The sequence below is a fragment of the Thermobia domestica genome, chromosome 3, assembly GCF_964235325.1.
Source record: "Thermobia domestica chromosome 3, izTheDome1.hap1.1, whole genome shotgun sequence".
Classification (NCBI taxonomy): Eukaryota; Metazoa; Arthropoda; class Insecta; order Zygentoma; family Lepismatidae; genus Thermobia; species Thermobia domestica.
In genome coordinates this window covers 21,872,467-21,897,229 of record NC_137456.1, presented here as the reverse complement: position 1 = coordinate 21,897,229, position 24,763 = coordinate 21,872,467, and the positions used below count along the sequence as shown (strand labels likewise).

General features: G+C 35.1%; 1 protein-coding gene across 1 annotated transcript in view; it reads left to right on the top strand.

Annotated features, from left to right (window-relative positions):
• Nucleotides 1–24,763, top strand: part of NetA (Netrin-A) — a 662,627-nt gene that overhangs the window by 616,059 nt on the left and 21,805 nt on the right. Inside the window, exon 5 of the mRNA XM_081750544.1 lies at nucleotides 11,584–11,652. Coding sequence (XP_081606670.1) covers nucleotides 11,584–11,652 — 69 coding nt within the window. The remainder of the gene's footprint in view (nucleotides 1–11,583; nucleotides 11,653–24,763) is intronic.

Here is a 24,763-nt window from a genome sequence, read left to right as displayed (position 1 = left end):
GCAGTATGACAACCCACCGCCCCCCCAGAAGTCGGTCCTGGATCCGCCCCTGGTCAGGGCAGAACAACTAAACTTCGGTACAGTTCATTGTATTGTGTCGGAAAGTTAGCTAGGGGGGAGGGGAAGAAGGAGATCGAAGGTGTCCCGTATTCTCATGAAAAAAATATGGCAGGCTTAACATTGGAGTTTCAATATAAGTGAAAGCGGAACAGTGGCTCAATGGTAGAGCGCTCATTTCTGCCGCTAGGGACTCTGGTTCGATTTCAGCCTAAGGAGTTTACGGTGTCTTCAAATTTTCTCGAGGTTCTCCTGTTTCTTCTCCCATTTTCGTCCCACGAATTCTTTCATAAATCATTCAGTTTTATTCACCATCCCCCTTCTTGTATCCGGTTGGTGTAGCCGAATGGTCTGAGGCTTTAGGCTGAGAGTGAAGGCCATTCGGGGTTCAAATCCTTCTGCTTTAACTGTCCTCGATATTTCTGTGTTCGTGTTCCTATTGCGTTTGGATTACATCGAAAGTACGTACGTGAAATGTTCATGACGAACAACACCCCACTTGGAGCGAATTAAAAAGAAAATAAAAGGTAGTAGAGCATTCATCTCTTGTGCGTTGGGTCCCTGGTTCGATTCCAATTCATGCCAAGTGGACTCTGTGAAGGATAAACACCATGTGCTTGGGTTTTGCTTGGGATTCTCCCGTTTCCCCCCCCCACTTTATTCGTTCTACCATTGGATTTATTTCTCAGCATCACTCTCTCTTTTAGCCTAGGCAGCATAAGCGTGGGACGTAAAACTGAAAGATTTCATTTCATTTTCTTTCATTTATTCTTTTAGGCGGAAGGGCACGCACGTATAGGAATTCATTTCAGGAGATTCGAAGCTTTTGGGGAGGTCCAAAATTCAGTATGAAGATAATTTATATTAAAATTAGACTAAATTTACAGAAAAGTAAGGATTTCGTACCATCAGGATTCACCCTCTGTGACATTCCTGACTGTTTAATTTAAATGTAGAAATCTTACATGGTGTGATGAAAAAGTACGGTGAGCGTAATTGCACAGCGCCACCTACATTTTATTCATTTCAACAAGTAAGTCCGATAGCCTGAACCTTTGGAATTGGTAGCTTCGAATTTGAACAAATTCTGTCGTGGTCAGTTGGCGTTTTAGAGGCTGAACAATTAGCCATGCTAAGAGTGTTTGTCGCGCGTCAACGTTGTTTTTTCTTAAGCTACAAAATAAATAAATAAATAAACTGCCGAAGAAGCTCCGCAAAATGTTAAAATCAGAGTATGGCGATGAGCGGTGGCATTGAAGACTGTTTACAAATTGTACCATCGATTCAAAAGTGACAAAGAGCCGGTTGAAAACGAGCAACTATCAGGTCGTCCTCCGATGTCTAAAACAGACTAAAACGTCCAAAAAGTTACACAAAAGATTTGTTCAAGCAGGTGAATGACTATTCGAGAGCTTTTCGAAGAAATAAATACATCGTTCGGGTCCTTGAACAGCCTGCCGATTGAATGGGCAAATGACTTTCTCCTTCATTATGAAAACCTACTCTGCCACACATTACTTTTGATCCGCGAGTTTTTGGCCGAAAAACATTTTTGTATGTCCACATCTTCCTTACTCAAAAGAATAAGCACTATGCGAGTTCTGGAACTTCCTAAAAATTAAAACATCGCTTAAAGCAAAATGTTTTGACACCATTCCTGGATTCAACGTTGGAATAAGTGTATTTCTCGCCAAGGACAGTACTTTGAAGGAGATTAAATCAAATTCCATGTAAAGCTTATTATTTTGATTCTAATAAAATTATTCACCGTATATTTTGATCAGACCTCGTACATATCGTCGACAGCGTCACAAACTGTCGTATCTCAGTTTTCTAAACTTTTCAGGAGAGCGATTTTTAGGTTTTCACACAACTTTGAACAGCCATAACTCAAAATCTATTTTACCGAAAGGAGTGAAACTTTACCAAGTTATAACTTAGATCATAAGAAATCACTGTAGAAAGATTTATGGAGTTTGCCTGTAAAACCTTGTGGAAAATTTGGCGGGAAAAAGATACGACAGTTTGTGACGATGGTAATCCTCTCTTGTATGAAAGATACGACGCATATTTTTTATACTGAGAACTACATTAATAGATGCACAATCGGAATATATTGCACTTTTATTGAAAATCTTCGTGTTTATTGCACAAAATAATTTACAAACGCTCCCTGAGATTCTTGAAGGTGAAACGAAATTCCTGACAACACAAGAAACACAACATTAAGAGCGTACTAACCATAACATAAAATAATGATATCAAGTTGTCATTGCCAGAATATACCAGGGAAGGAAGAAAGTTCGTGCGCTTTTATACTATGAAAGAAAACTATCAATTACAGGGTTTTAACGGTTTATTTATTCGGCAAAATAGCCTCCATTTGCTTCTACAATCTTCTCCCAGTGCTCAACAAGCTTGTAAATGCCACCTTTGTAGAATATTTGTTCCCGAGACTCGAAAAACTCAGCAACTGCATTTTTGACGTCTTGTTCAGTCTTCAACTGCCTGCCACGCATAAAGAAGTCCATGGCCAAGAATAAATGGTAATCCGAAGGGGCGACATCTGGGGAGTAGCAAAGATGAGGTAGAAGCTCCCAACCAAGTTCTGAGATTACCTCCAGCGTCTGTTTTGTGGTGTGAGGGCGCGCGTTGTCCTGGACATAGAGCACACCTCTTCTGTTAACTAGTGCTGGCTGTTTCTGGGTCAGTTTGGTGGCTACCGTTCTCAGTTGTGATGAGTACACATCTTTGGTAATTGTCTTACCACGTTCCAAGAATTCGTAGTGCACGATACCGTTTGTAGTCCACCAAACACAGAGCAAAACCTTGCGTTGATGGATTTTCGGCTTTGCAGTCAAAGGCTTCGGATCATTCGGTGATAGCCAATGGTATGACAGTATTTATTGTCATACATGACCCACTTCTCGTCACAAGTTAATATACGGTCCAAAATTGGACAGATTTTGTGTCTCGTCAACAAAGATGAACAGATATTGTCTTAGAACTTGGCTCGTAGCGGTCAGCTGGTGAGGGACCTACTGACTCAGTTTTCAGATCTTCTCCAACTGATGCAGACTTACCCGAATGGTTTCCCTGCTTACCTCGAATCGGCGAGCAAGTTTCTCACGTGTTTGACTGCAATCATCTTCAATAGCGGCCTTCAGGTGGCCCATATCCACTGATTTAGGCCTCCCAGAGCGAGGCTTATCTTGCAAGGTCTCGAACCATTTTTGTGCTGTACGTTTACTTATTACACCCTCTCCGAACGCAACACATATTTTTCTAGCTGCTTCTGCACCATTTGTCCCCAATTTAAACTCGTAAAGCAAGCTCTAAAAACTTCATTTGACACTGTCATGATCACGAGCGATTTTTACACACCCCACTAACAAATGCGTTGTTATATTCATCGTGGCTGATGCGTCAATGAATAAGCTTTCCCAAACAGTCAAAACTTTCATGCTACGGTGACAGATGTCGCCGCAGCAGCCAAATGGAAGCGGGAGTGGTTCAAAAGCGCACGTGTTCAAGAGTTTTCGTAAGTTTGAGTTTGAGCGAAGATATTAATAAATGGTGCATAGTTCTTGAGGACCTAAGGCATTTTGGATTTCAAATGGGCTATCGTCAAAAAGGGTTAGATTTCAATCATTGCAAGTTAACTTTCTTGCTTCCCTGGTAAAAACTTCCAAAGTAATTTGCAAATTGCATGCTTTGATATTGCACTTGACAAGGATGGCTAATGTGGTAAGTTTCTGTAAAATTGAATATGTTCAGGGTCTCGAATGATTGGAGTTTGGCCCGGACACAATGATAACGAGTCCTCGTACTTCTCTGGAGATAATTTTTGACAAGTCTGCAAAGTAGGAACTTCCATCTGGTGGATTCAATCTGCATTCTTTTCAGGGAAATAGTTCGGTAAGTCTCCTCAAAATGACTTGTCTTAAACTGAATGCAGTTTGGATAGTCTTTGTTCAATTTCACTTCGCGCATTTCAGTCCAATTGATTGGATCTCCATTTTCGTCACGTCTAACTGACAGAATACAAAGGCATTGGGACAGAGATCCAGTCTCCTACATCGCTTCTATCAACACAATGAACGGTATATGGGTTCTTTTTCCTTACCAGTTTAACAATCGGTTCAAGGTACGAGGGTACAAAATTACTGCCACAGTGCTTAATAGATGTGCTTATAGCACTGTGGACTGAATCTCCCTCATTTTGTCCATGCTGAGATTCAAAGAGTCGGAGAGAAATTTCTCTGATGTTCTTACGTGTTTGCACCGCATACCCCATCATAGCAACCAACCTGAACTCCTACTAGGTCCATTCTGTATTTCTCTAATTCATTCGTTACGGCTTTTAACGCGCCTGCCCTATAAAGACTTCTAATATTCCATGTTCCAAATCTCATGTCCATTTTGTTTTGCTGAGGTCGTGCCAAGTTATCAGTCCTGGTCCGAGGGTCCTGTGAATGTTTCTGAAAAAGTGACTTTTTTTTTTTACAGAATGCGGTTGTTAGCCCCACCCAAACCCCCAAGCTGGAGGACCACTCCTTGTCTGTCCCGACTGCTTATTCACTATCTTCGCAGCTAACGTCTATATCTAAAGGCCTTCTCCTCGATCCGCACCTGAGAACGACCCATACCGTGTAAATATATATGGATACAGCCCCGCATTGATCAAGTATAACATTCTAGCTCATAAGTTTATTTGCTTCGGCTGTTCCGAGCTTAAAATATAAGTAAAAAGACATTAAGAACAAATAATAAAGAAACTAAGTCTACCTGATGGATAACAATACGAAATTATATAGAAAGCAATTAGTTTATCAGTACGGGACTGTATACCTAATTTTGGGCCACTTTGTATATATAAACAAATTGATTTGAATATAGGCGTATTTGTCCAGTTGGATAGGATTTGTTGTTCACAAACTGTCGTAACTCAAGATACGACTGTTTGTGAAAATGGTTTATATGCTTCATCTTAAGATACGACACAGTGACGTCATCACCACCGTCAAAATAACGCACATTACAGATGTGTCGTTTTGGGAAATTGTAGAAGTCAGTGTATGCAACCACATAGTAAAATATCTCAATTTTCGATTTTTTTGAGATACGACACTTTGTGACGCTGTCGACGATATATATAAAAAAGTCTACCCTGTATATGTAACTCCATTATAGTACATAAATGATATGTCTATTAACATTTACATCAAGGACCTAATAGAGATAGAATATTCTAGTGTGTAGGGAGAGATAGGTGAATCTCAGGAAAAAAAATGAGCATGAAAAAGAAACCATCATAAGAGCAACTTCTAACGTAACTATGGTAACGCTGAAGATGTCTTTTCTACGCCCAAGGCTAGGAGAGAAGTTTTCCCAATAAAAGAAGAATATTTTTTTAAAAAAAGATTGAAATATAACTAAGTTTTTTTTTTTTTTTAATACAAAAGTGCTAGAGGCTCAAGAGAGAAGCAATTTTTAACCTTTACTGCGCGACCCCTGTATATTATCAGATTAACTTTAAAAAAAATGAAAGAAAGAAAAAACACAGTATTACAGAAAAGAACTTTAAACGTTATTCTTTTCTTTCTCTTATTATTCGTGAAAAAAAAAGAAGAGATGGATTAGAGATCAAGTGGAGATTGTACCTAACAAAGATTATTCTATAATCTCAGTATAACATCTTTTGAAAATTAAGTAAAAATATTGATATGTGGGGAAAAAAATTGTATTATATAAAACTATGAAAAATCCATCTTTGAGCTATTGAAGATTTCTTGAAAAGATCAAAAAGATGAAAAGCAAATTAGGCATTGACCACAATATCATTACAGCATTACTTGGTGTATCGAAAAGGACTTTACAACGTTGAAAACTCATATTAATTGGTTCAGTTATCTTACAGACATGGTTTTGGTGTCATTTTGTAGCAAAATACATCAAGTTTTGACTCACGTAGTACACTAATTCAGAAACAAGCCACCGCAAGCGCTAGCGGCAGTTGCAGCAGAGATGACTGACTGCCTTTACGGGTTCCGAACGTGCTATAGCTGTGTGTTTTGGTTTGAAGAATCCAAGTCTGCGACACATATGCAATGTAATTTTCGTACAAAGGATGGTAAATATTCTCCCAGTAGGCCTAGTAGTTATCAGTGACATAAGTGTTTTTATTGAAACTGGATGTTCGGTAACACACAACAAATCTTTAGGTCGTCCCTGTACGTCTGAAGACGTTGTAGATAGGGATGGGCACGAGACGAGTCGAGACAGGATTTTCTTGACAAAATTCGAGTCGAGACACGGCTCTTCCAATTGAGAAATATACATTTTTCGAGTCGAGGCATCACGTTTACAGCACATTTTCGAGACGAGACATCCACAAATCTTGTCTCGTGCGCATCGCTAGTTGTAGAGCAAGTGGGACTTCAGATGGAAGCCGCACCTCTAATGGATGCCACATTGAAACTCTTTAGGTATAAGGTAAAATAACTTGATTTATTTTGCTATAAAATGACACCAATACCATGTCTGTAGGACAAATGAATCAGTCAATATGAGTTCTCAAAATTGTAAAGTCCCTTCCATACACCCTGTGTTTTAATGCATAAATACATAGAAATCAACATTCGTGTTTTACGAGGCTTACCCGTTAAGGATATTATGAATTAGAACTGTCTATACTGTCGGGTTCGATTTTCGATGGAAAAACAGTGGTTCAAATTTCATTTTAAAGTGTAACCCTTGTCCTAAATAACCTCACTGCTCACGAAATTCATAAATATAAATCAATCAAATGATATACCAAGTAGGTTGCAGGTTAGGAAGTAATTTCCCATTATTTATTCAGCTTTTAACTCTGTCTCTAGATTTGTTAAGAAGAAATTTACGTTCATCCTATATATATATATATATATATATATATATATATATATATATACAAACTGATATTAAAGAAGAATTTGAAAGCCTGGACGTTACAAACAAATATAATAAATTCGTTACCATGTAATAAATTCTGTCTTATCTTAAGCATCTGTAAATACCATTGGTTTGTTTGTAGCCGTTTTTCTCGTTTAAAAGTTAAGCCATACATTTTCAGGAAATGTCGTCGTTCTTAGCTTCACATAAAAAAAAAAAAAAAAAAAATCATATCCTAACTATAGTCCCAGTTTTCCCCCTTCTTTTAACTTCCATTCTGCTGCTTATTTTAAGTTACCTTTGTGAATTATATTACAGTGTAAGGTATATGGACAAGTCTTCTGCTGAAGACGAACTGGGAATTTATTTAATATCATATTTCTCTTGAGAAACGCTACTATTTACAGGACAACTTCGAACTAGGTTTTTTGTGATAATATACTATGGTTGGTGGTATATAACTTCCATTTTGATGCGTTTTAATACATAGAAAGTAAGATTTATCTTCTACAAAAACAAAATAGGAATTAAAAAGAATACCTTTAAATCTTCAATGTTATCATCACGTAGAATGTTTTACCGTTATTCTTAGATTCAATTAAAAAAAAAATCCGAAAAGTAAATGTTCCCTCTGTTGATATGAATCAAAGCACAATTCAGGATAATAAGGCATTTCAATGGCCAGGTTTTCGGACTTTTGTCATTTTGTTCATGCAGTATTAAATTGTTGCATGCATTGCTGTATGGTAGTTCATTTTTATAAGGATTTAATAAATTGTGACAATCAAGCTCTTGTATGGTGCAGGATTTCATATCATGACCTGCCTTTTACCAGCGATCCCTATAGAGCCAACCCTAGGTAATTTGCTGCTCTGTGCAATGGTATAATTTGCAGAAAGAACAAATCTTAAAAGCCACAATATTAAGTATCCTACTCCACCATAAACAACGAAGAGGAGGGAAAGTGGACTCGCACTCAGGAAGACCTAAACACTACAAATGCAATCTCGTTGTGTCTGTTTTTTCTTTCTTTAAAAATAATGTATTATACTTGTGAAATATAAAGCAAACGCACCTGCAGAGGAAAGGTGGTAATCCTTTTTACAGAATTCAATATCGAGCATCAGTCTCAATATATATGTGTGCAATTCCAGTCCAACTAGCTCTTTTATCTTTATTGCTTGATTTTCCTTCTAGGTCTGTCATTCTTTTCAAAAAACTTGTTTCCACCTTCAGTGATAAGGAACTTGTTTGTGACAAAGATAAAACTTGTTTTCATATCAAAACTGTGATAGCTAACTGGTGTTCGCTGCTGTTCCAGAATGGAATTCTTGTATTTGACAAGAATCAAGCATTTCACACTGGGATTTGTTCGATCATTTGCTATAACACTGTACATGTGGCCTTAAACTAATGCAACCTAAACATGATTTATGAATGTAGTATTCAAATAGATTAACTTAGTAAATTTAACTATCATCATCATGAAGTTTATTTCCAACAAGAAATATTTATTTCAAACAATATAGTTATGGCAGATTTTGCCGCCCTTCCAAACTTGCCGCCCAGTACAAAAACACATATTGCACGTATGATAGAGTCGGTCCTGTCCCTATAAGTACCTGTGCCCAGTTTGTGATTTTTTTGATTACCGGTAATGTTGCTTTATGGCTTAAAGTTACAGGTGTGTAAGTCTTACAGACACATACAACTTTGCAAAGAATAATCACAGGATCCCAAAAGAAATCAATCCCAATTTCCGACGAAATCATTTCTCTATTGTTGATTTGTCAACAAATACAGCACAACTATTGTAAATTGGCACTTAGAACTTGAAAATTCCTCGACACCGACGAGAAAAAAATACCTGCCTTCGTTTTCAATTCTTTTACTTTTTCTGTAACTAAGGTGTGGAATTAATAGAAAAGTCGCAACCTTTAGTCAAGTAGACTACTGCACTATAAATTGTTATTAGATAGATCAATTGTAGGAAAATCAAGAAATGGTTTCCACTAAAATAAATGTGGTCACGACATTAGTCGTAACTAAAATGGCGCGAGGGCATAAACCTGAATTTCCCTTCACTAAACGATATTGTTATAGAGCAAATCCATTGTAGATAAGAAAAATAGTGACACCAATGACGTCCACAGACACTATAAAGATTGAATCCAAAATAAAATAAAGCAAGAAAGTGCATTTGTACTAAACGAAAACATAGTACGAAATGGGATTTTGAGACAGTCCACGAAATCCTGACGCCATGTGGGTTCGAACTGTTCTATTTGAATCACATTTCAATGTGCAATTTTTGTTTACTACTCTTCGCTGTGTTAATAATAACGCATGAAAATAAAAATATGACTATCGAAATAAAAAAAAATCAAAATAATCCTTAAAATCTCGTTACTAGATCCTAATTACATTTATTTTCTAACCTTCCTTCGCGACCCTCACTAGGGGTCCCGATCCCAAGGTTAAGAAGCCGTGATATGCTGCATGAAACGAAAAATCCGTCAGTTTTTGTCATTATTGTATTTTGTATACACTGTATGTAATCTAGAACATTTTGAGAAAACAATGTATAAAATCAAGTGACATTACAACAGATGAGGCCTCACGTCCGCGGGTTCGATCCTCATATCGCCACAACCTCAATTGGAAACCGAGAATTTGCGATACCCTCGTTACCTCGTTATGGAAGGCAGTTTTATCTTTCAAGTGAGTTTCATTGCACAGTGTGAAGCTGCAGTAGACGTCCAAACTATGTGAATTTAATACTCACACTTGAGGTAGTACAGTACGTCTACAACTACTGGTTCCATCAAAGATAAAATCTGTTTCTCGGACGCTGAATCCATATTAAAGAGCCACACTCACTATGACTTACTATTTTTATTCTATGGCGATAAAGGTTAAAACCGGAAGTTGATAATTTGAATCAATTCCGGATTGAATGGATGGTCAAGGGAGGATATAAAATCTACTCTCGGGAAGCTGATTCGATTGCAAACAACTGCATTTCGATATCTCTTACTCGTTTTGCTCTACGAAAATCAGTATTGAAACCGGAAGTAGTAGTAAATTTGAACCACTTTCGGTTTTGATACAGTGTTCAGGATAGTCATGAGACGCTGAATCGTTAATAAAAAGCCGCTGCTCGCTATCTGTTATTTTTTTTTGTGTCCCAATCGATAAAATATGAAACCGGAAATGACAAATTTGAACAACTTCCGGTTTGAATAGAAAGTTAACGGAGGAAATAGAATTTATTCTTGGAACGATTAATCAATTGCAGAAAACCACATCTCAACATATCTGACCGTTTTTGCTCTGATACCTCTCGACAGACAGATGGACAAAGTCGTTTGAGAAGACTTCTGACACTTATGCACAGGGGCGGATCCAGGACCGACTTCTGGGGGGGCGGTGGGTTGTCATACTACTCCTCTTAAGGGCTCCAAACTTTGAGATGGGTTTTATTTATATATAAAAAAATAAGAAAATTTCCTCTTCTGGGGGGGGGGCGACCGCTCCGATCGCCCCCCCTGGATCCGTCCCTGCTTATTCATAACATAGGTTGGAAGTCTAATAACAATAATCATGTATTTTGATTCATAACAGCTCTTATTATCTGCTTATAGTAGTTGTACTTTACACTAGCACATACAACTATTTTAAGAAATGAAATTGTTGATGTTTACGCTATGTTTGTAGTTACACTTTTATTATTATCGCATTACAGTAACAGCACGATTTTAAAATGCTCTGCCTAATTAGAGTATTTAGGTACTTAGTAACATTGAATATAGGAATCCATTCATTCTAAATTAGCAATGAGAATCATGTAGAAAGTAGGAAAATATAGCGCAATACTTCCACGTTTTTTTTTTCTGAGATGCTAACAGATAAATGCACAATGCCCTAAACATGAGGGGAAAGAAACAAACAAATAAAAATGAGGGAAAATATAATAAAATATTTCTTAAAAAAAAAAAAAAAAAACTCGGAACATCTGTTCCCTTGCGGATACTCAGTGGAGCGGAAACGAGTAATTCGTCTACCGCCCGTAATGAAAGACATATAAAGCGTTATCATTTAATTAAAAATTGCCTGGAAGCGTGGTGAGAATTTTCATCTAATTAGTTTTCCAGTGATGTAGGCAAGCAGTCTTTGTGAAAGAAGTACTTAAAAAGCAACCACACGCTCCCTCCCAAGACGAATAGTTTTTTTAATTTTTTTTTTTGCGTCTGTAATTTTTCTTTTCGTTACTTTTTTCTCATGTTTCTTGCCAACACTGAAATGAGGAAAAGAAAAATATAAAGCAATGCAAATTGCGCAATCGACGTTGACAATTTTTTTCCCTCTTTCTCCTCAGAAAATTTTAGTCTGAGCAGAATCTCAAGCGTGTTCTTATTTACTTTTTTTTAAAAAAAGAAGAAGACGAAATGAAAGTTTATCATACAAAGAGTTATTTTTTTAAACTCCTTTTAACTTAGCTGAGCGTGCCAAGCAAGACAATTTAAACTATATTTTCCTTAAATCTCAGTTTTCATATTTCATTTTTGTCTCTTTTTTTCTTTTTCGTTCTAGATCATTGCGGAAAATGCCGAGCTGCAAGTCGGAGATTGAATATTAAAAAGTACTGCAGGAGAGATTATGGTAAGTGGTAAAACACTTTTCTGTTTCTGGCAAAGAAACCTTATTCTATTGGCAAAATTATGATCTGTATCCTAAAATGTACAGTACATCTTAAAACAAATCATTTAACTTTCTTTTTTTTAAAAAAAAATAATAAAGTTCTAGTTCAATTTTTATCCGTAACTATTTTCAAACTTTATTTTAAAATAATAATTATGTAAGAGTTTCATCAACTGACTGAACAAATTGGCTTCATTAGACACTGTAAAATCAAGAGGGAGTTACATCTAAATCAAGACAAACAAACACACACACACACACACACACACACATATATATATATATATATATATATATATATATATATATATATATATATATATATATATATATATATATATATATATATATATCAGGTAGCCCCAGTTCGCATTTAGCGCTCTGATTGGCTCCCTGTCCATGACGTCATGTGGAGGGACTTATACCCATCTTGAAACAGCATACCAGCTAGCGTAATTGCATATGCATTATTTCACTTGTTCTCTTGAACGATACCTCGCGATATCCAAGGATGTTATAAAACAGAGAATCTGTCCATATGTATCTTCATCCTATTAACTGAATGAAGCAAAATAAATAAATAAATAAATAAACTAGCATTGGCACGTCTGATTGGCTACTCTCGTTTCCGCCATACATGTTGGCTCAAAACATTGCGATTTTCATGTGTAGATACGTAGTGTGTTTGCCGTTTATTTATTATTTAAGTCGTTGCTTCATATACTATACAATGGTTACATGCTACACCTATGAGTGTACAAATAGGAGTGAGAAAAAAATACCCGGAATAACCTTTCACAGATAACAAAATCACCAATCATAGGATACGTCTGGCTGTGACGTCTGGCTTCATCATTTTGTGGTACGGACAGATCCTCTATTATATAACATCCTTGGCGATACCTGCACGTGACGTCATCGACCGCAAAGTATCCTGGGGAAAAAATAAGAGCAGAAAGGCTCAATCGACAGTCCCCTGCATCTAAATATAACAGAATCCCAGAAATTTCTTCTCAATGCTGATTGGATGATCAGAACGGACTCAGCCAATCATAACAAAAGTTGACAAAAGGGAAACTAAACACCATAAATACTTTTTCCTACTGGCCCAGTAGAAAACTATGTTACAAATTAAGTATTTGCAATAACTTGCCCCACTTTTCGTCAATTTTAAGTCTTGCATTTCAAATCATAACATAGCCCTGCTCTTTTTTCAATAACACAGACTTGCGCTTCCACTTCCTTATCAACGTTCTTTGTTCGTATCCTAACACTTCCATCTCGCACCAATGTTCCGTGTCTCTTACATGCTTAAAAATTGCATTCTTTTCTCTTTTTAACCTCACATAATCTTTGTGTTGTTTTAACCGTTATTTTAATTTTTTCCCGTTTCACCAATATAACAACACAATCACTGCACTTTACCTTGTACACCACTCCTTTTCTTTCCATTAGCTCCTCTCATCTTTCCTTCTTTCTTCTTCTTCCTCATACGTAACATTTCTAATAGTCACTGACTTCCTTTCCAAAATGTCAAAACGTTTCCTATTCTCTTTAGTGTTCTCTTAATCATCTCAGTGTCTTCTCCCAAACTTTCTATTCCCCACCATGGATTATTTTCTTCCTTTCCATGTTTTTCTTTCTTACCTTCTTCTTCTTCTTCTTCTTACTTTTTTAGTCCTTTCTTCTTATCCTTTCCATCCTTAGCATTCTTTTCTCATATCCGTTGATTGTGAAATTTCTCTATGTCTTCCTCTGCCTTCCTTCTGTCACTACTAATCCATATGATCCTCTCTTCCATATTTTCTATGACGGAGATGATGAAGCACATGATAATCGATCAACATCGCTCAGTGTGGCCATAGTCCTAGCTCTGAAGTGGTCTGAAAAATAGTACCAAAATGAAACAAAAAGGGCTGAATTCATTATTTTATACTAGTGTAAAATATATGGCTCTATAACATGAAAGTGGTAAAGTTCCAGAACACTTCCTCCATCTTCAAGAGTCCAAATTAAGATAGTGCTCTTTTTAAAAATTAGTTTTTGAAAACATCCAAATAGGAAGGCCCCCGAACAAGCGTGGAAGTAAATAAAACTTCTCGCACGTAGCAAGTATAACAGAGGCCGCAAATTAAAAGGGAAATCAGTTACCATCTTCGGTATGTATTGTAAGGAAACCAAACACGCCAGTAGATGGTGGGCACTTGACAACCGGTAGCTGAAAAATCGCCTTTTTTTCCATGGTCTCCTGAGAGCAAGGACTCAATTTTCCACTGTCTCACGATGCGCTATGACCCACGCCCCGTCAGCTCACGATCTTTTACGACCTCTATGTTAGGGGTGTATTCATTCCCTTTTATGAGCACTTTTTAGTGGGTGTATTCATTCCCTTTTATGAGCACATTTTAGGGGGTGTACTCGTTCTCTTTTATGATCACTTTTCCAACCCCTACGAACACATAGAAGAGCAGATAACACATAAGAATACGTAACACACAGCAGAACAGATAACACATAAGAGTACGTAACATAACAAGGGTGTACTCGTTTCAACCCCTATTTTAACATAGGAGATAACACATAAGATTACGAACACATGGAAGAGCAGATAACACATAACACTACGTAACACACAGCAGAACAGATAACACATAAGAGTACGTAACATAACAAGGGTGTACTCGTTCTCTTTTATGAGCATATTTTTCAACCCTTACGAACACATAGAAGAGCAGATAACACATAAGGCTACGTAACACACAGCAGAGCAGATAACACATAGCACTATTTTAACATAGCAGAACATAAGACTATCTAACATAACAAGGGTGTATTCATTCCCTTTTATGAGCATATTTTTCAACCCTTATTTTAACAGCAGAAATTACACTGAGACTATGAACACACAGCAGAACAGATAATACATAGCACAGCTAATAAAAGAGCTTGGCTTATTTTCCAACCCCTATTTTAACATAGCAGAAATTCCACTGAGACTACGCTAACTGAGACTACACTGAGACTAACACACAACAACCTCCATTTTAGGGGTGTACTCGTTCTCTTTTATGAGCATATTTTCCAACCCCTACGAACACATAGCAAAGGTGTATTTGTTTCCAACCCTTTAGCATAAGACTATGTAACACATAGCAGAGCAGATAATAAACACAACAACCTCCATTTTAGGGGGTGTATTCATTCCCTTTTATGAGCATATTTTTCAACCCCTATTATAACATAGCACAGATTACATAGCAGATCTAATACAAGAGTATGGCTTATTTTCCAACCTTTATTTTACCATAACAGAGACTACGAAACATAGCGGACATAGCACAGGGGGTGTATTCATTTTCTCCACCCCTAATTGAACATAGCAGAAATTACACTGAGACTACGAACACACAGCAGACCAGAGAATACATAACATTTTAAAGGGTGTACTCGTTCCAACCCCTATTTTACCATAGCAGAAATTACATAAGATTTTTTTCAACCCCTATTTTAAGACAATGAATACCTATGTAACGTAGCGATTCGATACGCTCTTTGAACCGATTTGGATGAAACTCGGTATATGGGGGTTTTCGGACATGCTGATTACAAATATCATACTTATTTTTATCTGGGTTCTATAGTTTATGTGGCATACGCCCTTTGTATGAATATTTTAACCGATTTGGATGAAACTAAGTATATAGGGGTTTTCGGACATGCTGATTACGAATATCATACCTATTTTTACCTGGGTCTTATAGTTTATGTGGCATACGCTCTTTCTATGATAATTTTAACCGATTTGGATGAAACTCGGCATATGGGGGTTGTCGACCATGCTGAGTACGAATATCATACTTATTTTTACCTGGATCCTATAGTTTATGTGGCATACGCCCTTTTCTATGACAATTTTAACCGATTTGGATGAAACTCGGCATATGGGGTTTTTCGGACATGCTGATTACGAATATCATATTTATTTTTACCTGCGTCTTACAGTTTATGTGGGATACGCCCTTTGTATGACACTTAAAACCCAATTACTCGTAAACGAAACAACATATCGAGGTGCTGTTTCCACATTTAGCAAGAGGTCATCAACTACTACAAGTTCCAAAATAGTGGCCATCGAGGTCAAAGGTCAAAGTACTTAAAACCTAATAACTCGAAAATGGATCCACATATTGAGGTGCTGTTTCCACATTTAGCAAGAGGTCATCAATTAGTACAAGTTCCAAAATAATGATCATCGAGGTCAAAGGTCAACATACTTAAAACCTAATAACTCTAAAATGGATCCACATATTGAGGTGCTGTTTCCACATATAGTAATTGGTCATCAACTACTACAAGTTTCAAAAATAGTGGCCATCGAGGTCAAAGGTCAACATACTTAAAACCTAATAACTCGAAAACTGAGCCACATATTGAGGTGTTGTTGCCACATTTAGTAATTGGTCATCAGGTACTACAAGTTTCAAAATAATGACCATCGAGGTCAAAGCCACATATTGAGATGGTGTTTCCAAATTTAGTAATTGGTCATCAACTACTACGAGTTCCAAAAATAATGAAAGCCCAATGAACCAATGAACGCAAATAACTCTTAAACAGAGCAACGTATTGAGGTGCTGTTTCCAAATCTAGTAATACGTCATCAACTACTACAAGTTCCAAAATCATGATCATCGACGTCAAAGGTCAACATACTTAAAACCTAATAACTCGGCAACTGCGACACATATTGAAGTGCTGTTTCCAAATCTAGTAACTGGTCATCAACTACTACAAGTTTCAAAATAATGACCATCGAGGTCAAAGGTCAAAATACTTTAAACCTAATAACTCGAAAACGGAGCCACATATTGAGATGGTGTTTCCAAATTTAGTAATTGGTCATCAACTACTACAAGTTCCAAAAATAATGAAAGCCCAATGAACCAATGAACGCAAATAACTCTTAAACAGAGCAACGTATTGAGGTGATGTTTCCAAATCTAGTAATACGTCATCAACTACTACAAGTTCCAAAATAATGATCATGGAGGTCAAAGGTCAACATTCTTAAAACCTAATAACTCGACAACTGAGACACATATTGAAGTGCTGTTTCCAAATCTAGTAACTGGTCATCAACTACTACAAGTTTCAAAATAATGACCATCTAGGTCAAAGGTAAAATATTTAAGCTTTAATAACTTTAAACAAAGTCTGTCTGACCTATTCAGTTTGTACCAAGCAGAGAGAAGTGAAGAATGAATAAATATGACTGGCTTACTTCGAGAAAGAAAGCAACGATATACATTTTAACTAGCTGCGTATTTTAAATCATTTTGTACTATTTAAAGAAAGAAACAATCGGATAAATTTAACCGGCTCAGAAGTTCAATACTATTTTGTACTCTTGAGTGAGCTTTCCAATTTTGTAGCAAGAAGTGAAGAATGAATAAATATGACTGGCTTACTTCGAGAAAGAAAACAACGATATACATTTTAACTAGCTGCGTATTCTAATTCATTTTGTACTATTTAAAGAAACAAACAATCGGATAAATTTAACCGACTCAGAAGTTCAATACTATTTTGTACTCTTGAGTGAGCTTTCCAATTTTGTAGCAAGAAGGACCATTTTTTTAAACTAACTCAGAATTTCATTTCATTTTTGTAATACTCAAATTTGGATGAAGTGTTTAGTTTTGTACGAACCAGAAACATTTGATTGGATTATTTCCTTATGTACCAACTGGAAAAAGTGAAGGCCCATTATTCAAATAAACGAAGGAATAGAGTATTTAGTTTTGTACCAACTAGAAAAAAGAAGTGAAGTATGAATAAAATTTAGGTGGACTATTTTCTTTTGTACCAACTGGAAAAGACAAGAAGAGCTACTTTAACTAGCTCATTATGTACTGTTTAACGAAACGAAAATTGACTATTTAACTAGCTCAGAATTTATGTAAGAATAATTTTGATGTTCTACTTTTTATACCAACGAGAAAAAAATGAACTAGCTGAATATTTAAATATACGAAAGAATAAATTTAAGTGACCTATTCAATTTTGTACCAATGAGAAATGGCATTTTAACTGTCTCAGCAAAAGGCGAAGAAGGACTATTTTATATAATTTTACTACTCAAATAAACAATGGAGTATTTAGTTTTGCACCATTTTGGAGTATTCAAATAAACAAAGGACTTATAATTTGTATCAACTCTAAAATCAATTAAACGAAGTAATGCATTTGAGTGAGCTATTTAATTTGAAAAACCGAAGTTGAGTATTTTATACCATTTTGTATTATTTCAACAAACAAAGGAATAAGCAAAAAAAGGATTATTTTATATCATTTTAAACTAGTCTAATAAACGAAGGCATAAATATGAGTGAGCTATTTAATTTTGTAGGTGAGTATTTTAACGAAAGAACAAAATTGTACTAACCAGAAAAAACCGAAGAAGGCCCATTTTAACTAACTGAGAATTTCTGTACCTTTTTGTACTATTTAAACAAACGATGGGATAAATTTGAGTGACCTGTTTTTTGTACTAACCAGAAAAATCGAAGAAGGTACCTTTGTACTAGCCCAATGAACGAAAGAACAAATTTGGGTGTTCTACTTTTTATACCAAACAAAGAAGAACCATTTTGTACTACTCAAATAAACGAAAGAAAAAACGAAAAAAAGACCAATTTAACTAGCTCAGAATTTATATACGTTTTGTTTAGGTGTCCTACTTTTTGTACCAGCGTGAAATGCCATTTTAACCAGCTCAGTAGTATTCAAATAAACAAAAAACCGAAGAAGGATCATTTTAACTAGCTCAGAATTTCTGTACTTTTGTGCCATTCAAACACTAATCAGAAAAAGCGAAGAAGACCCACTTTAACTGAGAATTTCCGTACCTTTTTGTACTATTTAAACAAACGATGAGATAAATTTGAGTGACCTGTTTTTTGTACTAACCAGAAAAATCGAAGAAGGTACCTTTGTACTAGCCCAATGAACGAAAGAACAAATTTGGGTGTTCTACTTTTTTTTATACCAAACAAAGAAGAACCATTTTAACTAGCTCAAACACAATTTTAACTAGCGCAGAATTTCTGTAACGCAAAAATTAATTTGGATGGAGTAACAAGAAAGAAAGCAAAGATATGCCATATTAAATATTTAAATAAACGAAGGGATAAATTTAAGTGATCTATTCCATTTTGTACCAAGGAGAAATGCCATTTTTATCTAGCTTAGAATTTCTAGTGCATATTGTATTATTTAAACAAAACAAAGGGCTAAATTTGAGAAAGTGAACATGAACCATTTTACTCAAATTGGATGGAGTATTTAGCTTTGTATGAACCAGAAAAAAGTGAAGAAGGACCATTTTAACTAACTCAGACTTTTATACCATTTTGTACTACTCCAATAAACGAAATTTTATTTTTGTACCAATCACAAGAAAATCAAAGAATGGTCATTTTAAATAGCCAAGCAAAAAAAAAAGGAAACGAAGGTATAAATTTGTACTGACCAGAAACGGAAGAGATATTTATTGAGGTGTCCTATTTCCTTTTTACCAACAAGAACCATTTCTAACTGGCTTAGAATTTTATACCTTTTTGAAAAATTTTTATCAAATCGAAAAAAGCAAGGAAATACCATTTTAAATAGCTCAGCATGTTATAGCTTTTTGTGTTTTTGGTCTACCCAATTTCTTGACCATGTTGTACTATTTAAACAAACAAAGGAATAAATTTGTGTGACCTATTCACTTTTATAGCAAGCAGAAAAAGCCCCTTTTAGTTTTATACCAACCACGAAGGTCCATTATAACAAGCTCGGTATTTTTATCTTTGTGATGCTACATTTTGTATTATTTTTGTGTCATCCAGAGAACAATTTAAATTGACTCTCCCTGACAATTCAGTTGCCGGTAATTCAGTATTTACATGTGCTAGTCCAATGTTTGTAATATTACAATACTACAAATTGATCCATTTATAAAATAATATAGTTAACTGTTCAAGTTCTATTCTTACACAATCAAATGCATATGCTAGAGTGGGCTCAGTGTTCATTTACAGAATTAAATAATTGTTTATCTTTCTCTAAAAACATTTGTACTATTTTGTTGATATAATAATCACACTCTGTAATGTATTCATATACCAGATTAAATTTTTTCTCCAAAGTATAAGTGTTCTTAATATTGCAACCTTTAAAATGCTTCTTTAAATAAAGTTTATAGGTTTTCTCTCTCATTTCACGTTTAATTAAGACCGTCCACACCTTTTATAATAATTCGTAATCATAATGCAGCAAACAATTGTGATCTTTTTCATTTTCATTATGTTTAGAACATGCTTAACATAATAATACTTAATTTGGTGTATACTCATTAAATAATTGTATAACACATGTATCACTAATACTTTCACTAGTACACTCGCACTCATTAGCTTCCAGTTCAAAACAGGTAATATTTGAAATACTGTCATCATCACTTTCCGGGAGTATTTCATCATTATATCTATTATACCGTCTAAAATAATACACTTCTTCTATTTCCTGTGTTGGATATATGATTGTCACTTTATCACGTAATTCATCTGGCAAATCGGGGTCAGACGGGTGAATTAACAGTATAGGTTTTTCGTTTTCACGCTGAAATTCTTCTCTTGTGATTCAAAATGGACAAGTATGCTGTTATTATTTGTTGTCATTCATCAGTTTTCTTTAGAACGCTAATTGCTATGTAGTCTGTTCTAAAGAATTAAGTTAAAATTCAATGTATATCGCAACTCAGGTTGGTTAAATCTTACGTTCAAATATGTAGTTAATGACCGGAAAAATTGAGACTTCAGTGTAACACCACAAAGGTATAACATTCTGAGCTGTTTTCTTCTGATTGTTACAAAAATGAAATAGAGTAATACAAAATGGTATAAAAATACCGAGCTTGTTATAATGGACCTTCGTGGTTGGTATAAAACTAAAAGGGGCTTTTTCTGCTTGCTATAAAAGTGAATAGGTCACACAAATTTATTCCTTTGTTTGTTTAAATAGTACAACATGGTCAAGAAATTGGGTAGACCAAAAACACAAAAAGCTATAACATGCTGAGCTATTTAAAATGGTATTTCCTTGCTTTTTTCGATTTGATAAAAATTTTTCAAAAAGGTATAAAATTCTAAGCCAGTTAGAAATGGTTCTCGTTGGTAAAAAGGAAATAGGACACCTCAATAAATATCTCTTCCGTTTCTGGTCAGTACAAATTTATACCTTCGTTTCCTTTTTTTTTGCTTGGCTATTTAAAATGACCATTCTTTGATTTTCTTGTGATTGGTACAAAAATAAAATTTCGTTTATTGGAGTAGTACAAAATGGTATAAAAGTCTGAGTTAGTTAAAATGGTCCTTCTTCACTTTTTTCTGGTTCATACAAAGCTAAATACTCCATCCAATTTGAGTAAAATGGTTCATGTTCACTTTCTCAAATTTAGCCCTTTGTTTTGTTTAAATAATACAATATGCACTAGAAATTCTAAGCTAGATAAAAATGGCATTTCTCCTTGGTACAAAATGGAATAGATCACTTAAATTTATCCCTTCGTTTATTTAAATATTTAATATGGCATATCTTTGCTTTTTTTCTTGTTACTCCATCCAAATTAATTTTTGCGTTACAGAAATTCTGCGCTAGTTAAAATTGTGTTTGAGCTAGTTAAAATGGTTCTTCTTTGTTTGGTATAAAAAAAAGTAGAACACCCAAATTTGTTCTTTCGTTCATTGGGCTAGTACAAAGGTACCTTCTTCGATTTTTCTGGTTAATACAAAAAACAGGTCACTCAAATTTATCTCATCGTTTGTTTAAATAGTACAAAAAGGTACGGAAATTCTCAGTTAAAGTGGGTCTTCTTCGCTTTTTCTGATTAGTGTTTGAATGGCACAAAAGTACAGAAATTCTGAGCTAGTTAAAATGATCCTTCTTCGGTTTTTTGTTTATTTGAATACTACTGAGCTGGTTAAAATGGCATTTCACGCTGGTACAAAAAGTAGGACACCTAAACAAAACGTATATAAATTCTGAGCTAGTTAAATTGGTCTTTTTTTCGTTTTTTCTTTCGTTTATTTGAGTAGTACAAAATGGTTCTTCTTTGTTTGGTATAAAAAGTAGAACACCCAAATTTGTTCTTTCGTTCATTGGGCTAGTACAAAGGTACCTTCTTCGATTTTTCTGGTTAGTACAAAAAACAGGTCACTCAAATTTATCCCATCGTTTGTTTAAATAGTACAAAAAGGTACAGAAATTCTCAGTTAGTTAAAATGGGCCTTCTTCGGTTTTTTCTGGTTAGTACAATTTTGTTCTTTCGTTAAAATACTCACCTACAAAATTAAATAGCTCACTCATATTTATGCCTTCGTTTATTAGACTAGTTTAAAATGATATAAAATAATCCTTTTTTTGCTTATTCCTTTGTTTGTTGAAATAATACAAAATGGTATAAAATACTCAACTTCGGTTTTTCAAATTAAATAGCTCACTCAAATGCATTACTTCGTTTAATTGATTTTAGAGTTGATACAAATTATAAGTCCTTTGTTTATTTGAATACTCCAAAATGGTGCAAAACTAAATACTCCATTGTTTATTTGAGTAGTAAAATTATATAAAATAGTCCTTCTTCGCCTTTTGCTGAGACAGTTAAAATGCCATTTCTCATTGGTACAAAATTGAATAGGTCACTTAAATTTATTCTTTCGTATATTTAAATATTCAGCTAGTTCATTTTTTTTCTCGTTGGTATAAAAAGTAGAACATCAAAATTATTCTTACATAAATTCTGAGCTAGTTAAATAGTCAATTTTCGTTTCCTTAAACAGTACATAATGAGCTAGTTAAAGTAGCTCTTCTTGTCTTTTCCAGTTGGTACAAAAGAAAATAGTCCACCTAAATTTAATTCATACTTCACTTCTTTTTTCTAGTTGGTACAAAACTAAATACTTTATTCCTTCGTTTATTTGAATAATGGCCCTTCACTTTTTCCAATTGGTACATAAAGAAATAATCCAATCAAATGTTTCTGGTTCGTACAAAACTAAACATTTCATCCAAATTTGAGTATTACAAAAATGAAATGAAATTCTGAGTTAGTTTAAAAAAATGGTCCTTCTTGCTACAAAATTGGAAAGCTCACTCAAGAGTACAAAATAGTATTGAACTTCTGAGTCGGTTAAATTTATCCGATTGTTTGTTTCTTTAAATAGTACAAAATGATTTAAAATACGCAGCTAGTTAAAATGTATATCGTTGCTTTCTTTCTCGAAGTAAGCCAGTCATATTTATTCATTCTTCACTTCTATCTGCTTGGTACAAACTGAATAGGTCAGACAGACTTTGTTTAAAGTTATTAAAGCTTAAATATTTGACCTTTAATCTCGATGGTCAGTCTTTTCAGAACATGTAGTAGTTGATGACGTATTACTAGATTTGGAAACAGCACCTCAATACGTTGCTCTGTTTAAGAGTTGTTTGCGTTCATTGGTTCATTGGGCTTTCATTTTATTTGAACTTGTAGTAGTTGATGACCAATTACTAAATTTGGAAACATCATCTCAATATGTGGCTCCGTTTTCGAGTTATTAGGTTTTAAGTATGTTGACCTTTGACCTCGATGGCCACTATTTTTGAAACTTGTAGTAGTTGATGACCAATTACTATATGTAAAAACACCATCTCAATATGTGGCTTTAACCTCGATGGTCATTATTTTGAAACTTGTAGTACCTGATGACCAATTACTAAATGTGGCAACAACACCTCAATATATGGCTCAGTTTTCGAGTTATTAGCATTTAAGTATGTTGACCTTTGATCTCGATGGCCACTATTTTTGAAACTTGTAGTAGTTGATGACCAATTACTATATGTGGAAACAGCACCTCAATATGTGGATCCATTTTAGAGTTATTAGGTTTTAAGTATGTTGACCTTTGACCTCGATGATCATTATTTTGGAACTTGTACTAGTTGATGACCTCTTGCTAAATGTGGAAACAGCACCTCAATATGTGGCTCCGTTTTTGAGTTATTAGGTTTTAAGTACTTTGACCTTTGACCTCGATGGCCACTATTTTGGAACTTGTAGTAGTTGATGACCTCTTCCTAAATGTGGAAACAGCACCTCGATATGTTGTTTCGTTTACGAGTAATTGGGTTTTAAGTGTCATACAAAGGGCGTATCCCACATAAACTATAAGACGCAGGTAAAAATAAATATGATATTCGTAATCAGCATGTCTGAAAAACCCCATATGCCGAGTTTCATTCAAATCGGTTAAAATTTTCATAGAAAAGGGCGTATGCCACATAAACTATAGGACCCAGGTAAAAATAAGTATGATATTCGTACTCAGCATGGTCGAAAACCCCCATATGCCGAGTTTCATCCAAATCGGTTAAAATTGTCAGAGAAAAAGCGTATGCCACATAAACTATAAGACCCAGGTAAAAATAGGTATGATATTCGTAATCAGCATGTCCGAAAACCCCTATATACTGAGTTTCATCCAAATCGGTTAAAATTGTCATACAAAGGGTGTATGCCACATAAACTATAGGACCCAGATAAAAATAAGTATGATATTTGTAATCAGCATGTCCGAAAACCCCCATATACCGAGTTTCATCCAAATCGGTTCAAAGAGCGTATCGAATCGCTATGTTACATAGGTATTCATTGTCTTAAAATAGGGGTTGAAAAAAATCTTATGTAATTTCTGCTATGGTAAAATAGGGGTTGGAACGAGTACACCCTTTAAAATGTTATGTATTCTCTGGTCTGCTGTGTGTTCGTAGTCTCAGTGTAATTTCTGCTATGTTCAATTAGGGGTGGAGAAAATGAATACACCCCCTGTGCTATGTCCGCTATGTTTCGTAGTCTCTGTTATGGTAAAATAAAGGTTGGAAAATAAGCCATACTCTTGTATTAGATCTGCTATGTAATCTGTGCTATGTTATAATAGGGGTTGAAAAATATGCTCATAAAAGGGAATGAATACACCCCCTAAAA